General features: G+C 62.5%; 1 protein-coding gene across 2 annotated transcripts in view; it reads left to right on the top strand.

Annotated features, from left to right (window-relative positions):
- Positions 1-1,590: 1,590 nt before the first annotated feature.
- The window catches only part of FBLN1 (fibulin 1), a 61,384-nt gene continuing 58,417 nt past the window's right edge, over positions 1,591-4,557 (top strand). For both annotated transcript variants that reach the window (XM_029955176.1, XM_029955178.1), the window contains exon 1: positions 1,591-1,692. In XM_029955176.1, coding sequence (XP_029811036.1) covers positions 1,604-1,692 — 89 coding nt within the window. In that variant the 5' untranslated portion in view covers positions 1,591-1,603. The remainder of the gene's footprint in view (positions 1,693-4,557) is intronic.

Here is a 4,557-nt window from a genome sequence, read left to right as displayed (position 1 = left end):
CTCACTGTGTGCTCAGAACTTTATAAGCTCACGTGCTCAGCATCTCTGCAAAGATTATTTCGAGCCCATTTTACCGTTGAAACCGGCTCAGAGAGGTGAAGCCACCTGCCTGGGGTCACAGAGCAAGAAGGCGCCAGAGCCGGACTGGAGCTGCTGCCCCTCCCGCTCCCTGCTGCCACCATGCCTGCCCGCTTTGTGCCCAGGAATGTGAGGGAAAGGGCTGGCTCGTGAGACGCCGTGGCTGGGGAGGCAAGGCCGTCGGGATGTTGGAAATAGTGAGGCTCCATGCACGGAGGGCACCCCGGCCGGGCTGGGTGGATGGTCACTCTCCCTTCAACCACCTCGGACTCGGCTGGGGTGTGGGGTGCGGACGAGACGGGGGGACCTCCCTCGTTGTGGAGAGCAGCCCGGGGATGCCCGGAAGGCCCGACTCGGTTCTGGGCGACCCCCCCCTCTTCCTTCCTCCCGGCCCCAGGAAAGGGCCGGCCGCGCGCTAGCTCCCCCGGGGTCTTTCTGGAAGCATCACTCTTGGCCCGCCGCGGCAGTTTCTCGCCTGCCCACAGGGCAGTCAAGGGTGGCGGGTCCCATGCTCAGGCTGGTCGCATGGGTGTTTGTGATGGGTGAGGGCAGGTTGTCAAAGCCGGTGTTTCAGGATCGCTCGGCCCCGTGCCAGGGCAGAGAGTGAGCCTTCCTGCTGGGGCCACCCCGAGGGCCCGGCCTTGGGAAAATAATGAACTCGAACAGGACACCCACGGCTGATGGGGTCACGAAACGCTGCCAGGCCCGGCAGGATCTACCCCACTGTGTGGCCGTGCCCTCAGGCTGCAGAGGCTGTCGGTGCTCCCGGCCACGCGAGTCCCCTGGGCTGAGGGCACCGCCGTACCCAGCTGCTCCTGCCTTGGGCCTGGTGGGGCTGTCTCCTTCCCTGAGGCCTGGGGCTCATCGGGGCAGCTGTCTGGGGCCAGGCTGAGCGCCAGGCCGGGGAGCGGAGGGCCACTGCCCAGCTGGGAGGCCGTGCGTGGCCCGGCTGCTGGACCCTGGGGAGCCCTCTTCCTGTCCTCTGGGTGAGCGGAGGTGCTTCTTGTGCAAATCAAGGGTCAGCCACTCTATCCTGAGGACTGACACCTGGCCAACAAGTTGCTACAAAAATTAACGGAGAGAGCACGGATGTGGCTCCAGGTGTTTCTGCCTTGGTTGTCCTCATGGCCTGGCTGGGGAGGGTCTCCATCCGGGTCTCTGTTGTGTGGCTGGAGCAGGGATTTACCCTGGATGGGCGCGGATCCTGGGGGCCGAGCCGCAGCCCCAGCAGAACTGGATTCGCAAGGTACTAGTTAAGGTACTGGTTAAGGTACTAGTTAGGGTACTGGTTAAAGCATTGGGCCTTTCCAGGAAGGAGTGGGAAGGGCTCCAGCCCAGGACCCAGTGGGTTTTCCATTTGCGGATGCGTGAGGGCCCGTCCGGACCGGCCTGGTTGCAGCGGACACCTGAGGAAGCGGGGTGGTGGGGCGCACGTCCAAGGGGACCTCGCGTGGGCGAGTGGCAAGCTGGCCCCTCACCGGGCACCCTGCTCTGTTCCTCCTGCACAGTGGCCGCGGACACGTTCATGGAGGCTTGCTGCGCAGACGGACATCAGATGGCCACCCAGCACAGGGACTGCTCGCTGCCCTATGCCTCCGAGTCCAAGGAATGCAGGTACGTCCGCCAGCAGCTGCTGCGTTACCAGACGGTGTTCCTTTAGCAGAAAGCCGCGAGTGCCGGGACCCCTGGCAGAGTCTGGCGCACAGCCCAGATCCACCCGGGCTGTGGGGGGCGTCCTCTGTGGGGGGTGACCCCTGCCTCCTTCCTCTGTGCTCCCAGGTCCCCGTACGGGCTGGGGCTCCCCCTTCCTGGGCCGCCCTGCGATGCGATGGCCTGGGCGTCTCTCCCCTTTGCTGGGCTGCTGAGGACGGGAAGCTGGGTTTGCTGTGCCCGCTGCTGGGCACTGTGGCCAAGTCGGTTTCCTCCTAACAAAGAGAGGTCTGCAGGGGCACCTGGGTGGCTCGTGTCTCGATTTCACGTTCATGGGTTTGAGCCCTACATCGGGCTCTGTGCTGACAGCCAGCTCAGAGCCTGGAGCCTGCTTTGGATTCTGTGTCTCCCTCTCTGTCTGCCCCTTCTTTGCTTGCACTGTCTCTGTCTCTCAAAAATAAATTAAAAGCATTAAAAAAATGAAAAAAGTGGGGGTGGTTGGATGAGGTCACGTGACTGGCGCGTCAGCGTGCGGCCTGCCTTCAGACCCCGAAAACACGCTGAGCCGGTCCAGCGCGGAGCGTTCCCCAGGCAGCTGCTCCCCTTACGTGGTAGCCAAAACCTGGATCAGCGGTGCTTTTTTTCCCCCTAAATTAACCCAAGCTCACTCGAAGACTTGGCCGACTTTAAGCTTAGAGCAAACGACGCAGGTCTGGAATGCCGATCGTCACCAGAGAGGTGACTGTAAGGGCAGTAGCGGGCCTGTCCGGAGCCGCATTTAACCGCGCTGTCGGCCCCGTTTACAGACGAGGACCCCGAGCTCTGCCCCCTCCGCGCAGCCAGTAGGTGACGGCGTTAGGATTCGAACCCAGATCGGCCCGCCCGGGGTGCAGAGCTCAGGGGGGCAAGGCTCTGAGAGCGTTCCCTCGTTTTGACAGCATTTCCTCTGTCTGTCGACGCCCCGTCTCTGCCGCGGGGCCCTCGGAGCTGGGGGGGGGCGGGGGGGGGAAGCTGCCGCGGGAAGATTCCTCCGCCTCGTTCTGGACTAGTGCATTTACGCTGACAGCAAGCGGTCAGCCCGCAGCGCCCGGCGGTGTAGTGTAAATATCGATTTAGGAAATTCTTGAAAAGTCCAGAGCGTTGCAGACCGAACAGAGGAGAGAAAGCAGGCCGGTCAGGTTTGAATTGACGGGAGGGAGGCCACGCACTCGGGACTTGCAGGCGTCTGAGGAGCAGAGCTGGGAGTTTGGCTCCCGTGTGTGGCTCCGAGGGGCCGGAGCAGAGCCGGGAGGTCAGCACCGAGCGTCCTGTTTGTGGACCGCCCCACCGGGGAGCGGCCTGGCTCTGGGAAGCCCGATGGGCCTGGGCTGGATTTCTGGCTGTGTGACCTGGGCCGGCGCAGAGCCTCGGTTTCCCCAAGTCCAAAAGGGGGTGGTGATGCCATCCTTTCAGGGCTGGGACGATGCCAGCACCGCAGAGCCAGACAGGGCGAGGGCTGTGGTCTGCCTGGGCCACGGTGACAAACACACAGACTGCGGGGCTTGGACAGCATGCACTTATTACGCTCCCACAGCTCCGGAGGCCGGAAGTCTGAGATCTTGGTGTGGGCGGGGCCGTCTCCTCCCGAGGCCTCCCTCCTGGGCTTGCAGACGGCCATCCTCCCTTGGTCCCCGCACGGTGGTCCCTCTGTGCGTGTCTGTGTCCTGCCCTCCTCTTCTTAGCAGGCTGTGAGTCATACTGGATCAGGGCCACTGTGTCACCTGACTTTACCTTACTCGCCTCTGTAAAGGCCCTGCCTCCAAACACAGTCCCGTTTGCGGGACCGGGGGCTGGGGCGTCAGTGTGGAATTTGGGGTCTTCCAGTTCCACTTGTAATGGGGACCCTCCTTTGTCAGTACTTACTGAAATCGGAGGCTTTCAAGGTGGGGCGTCAGCCGGCTGGAGCTCCCGGTGTACAGGTGGAGAGACTGAGGTCAGAGAAACTCCAAGTCTGGGGGCCCCTGCTGTGAATTTGGATTTTAGTCACCGCTCTGTTTATTAGCGACTTCTGCCCGCCCAAGTCTTTCCTAAGTGCTGGAGTTATCTGTAATCCCCAACGGGCCCCAGACTACGTGGAAAATCTCTCCTTAGCTATGCGTTTGTTATGAGGTGACATTTTGGTCGAGGGTAAGTTTCAAACGTGCGTGTCGCGACACCCGGAAATGCAGGGTGTGTCACCGGGTGGCTGAGTGGGAATTTCTTCTCTCTGTGGGAAATGTGGCTGCAAGTCCGGGCTCCCCTTGACCCCAGACTGGCTGCTGGTGGCGCTCACGTCCTGTGACAGGGGCCTTCGGAGGTTCTGCCGGGTGCTGGGCGTTGGCACACTACCCCCTGGGCACCGCGTACTGGTCACAGCCGGTGTGCTTCACGGAGGCCCCGGGAAGCTAACTGGCTTGTCCCGGGGACCTCACGGGCTGGCCGTGCGTGTGTCCGGAGCCTCTCGGAGGTCCTTAGCTGTCGGGCTGACTGGCTCTATCCCTGTCACTGTCCGCCATCCTCCAGGCCTCCCCTCAACGTTTCCCGCGTTGCTCAGTGAACGCTGAGGTTCGAACCCCGTGTGGTCTGCAGGGGCCAGGGGCCAGGCCTGGGCTGGTGGCTCAGAGAGAGATGTCACTCATCTAAGAACACAACTGGGGTTTTATTCAAGAAGCTGGTGTGGAGGGGCGCCGGGGGGGCCGCTGACGAAGCGTCCAGCTTCAGCTCAGGTCACGATCTCACGGTCCACGGGTTCGAACCCCACACTGAACCTGTGCTTTGGCTCCTCTGTGTCCCTTTCTCTCGCTGCCCCTC

The sequence above is a fragment of the Suricata suricatta genome, chromosome 10 (genome assembly GCF_006229205.1).
Source record: "Suricata suricatta isolate VVHF042 chromosome 10, meerkat_22Aug2017_6uvM2_HiC, whole genome shotgun sequence".
Taxonomy (NCBI): domain Eukaryota; kingdom Metazoa; phylum Chordata; class Mammalia; order Carnivora; family Herpestidae; genus Suricata; species Suricata suricatta.
Note: the sequence above shows the minus strand (reverse complement) of the source record. Positions and strands in the feature narration are given on the sequence as shown.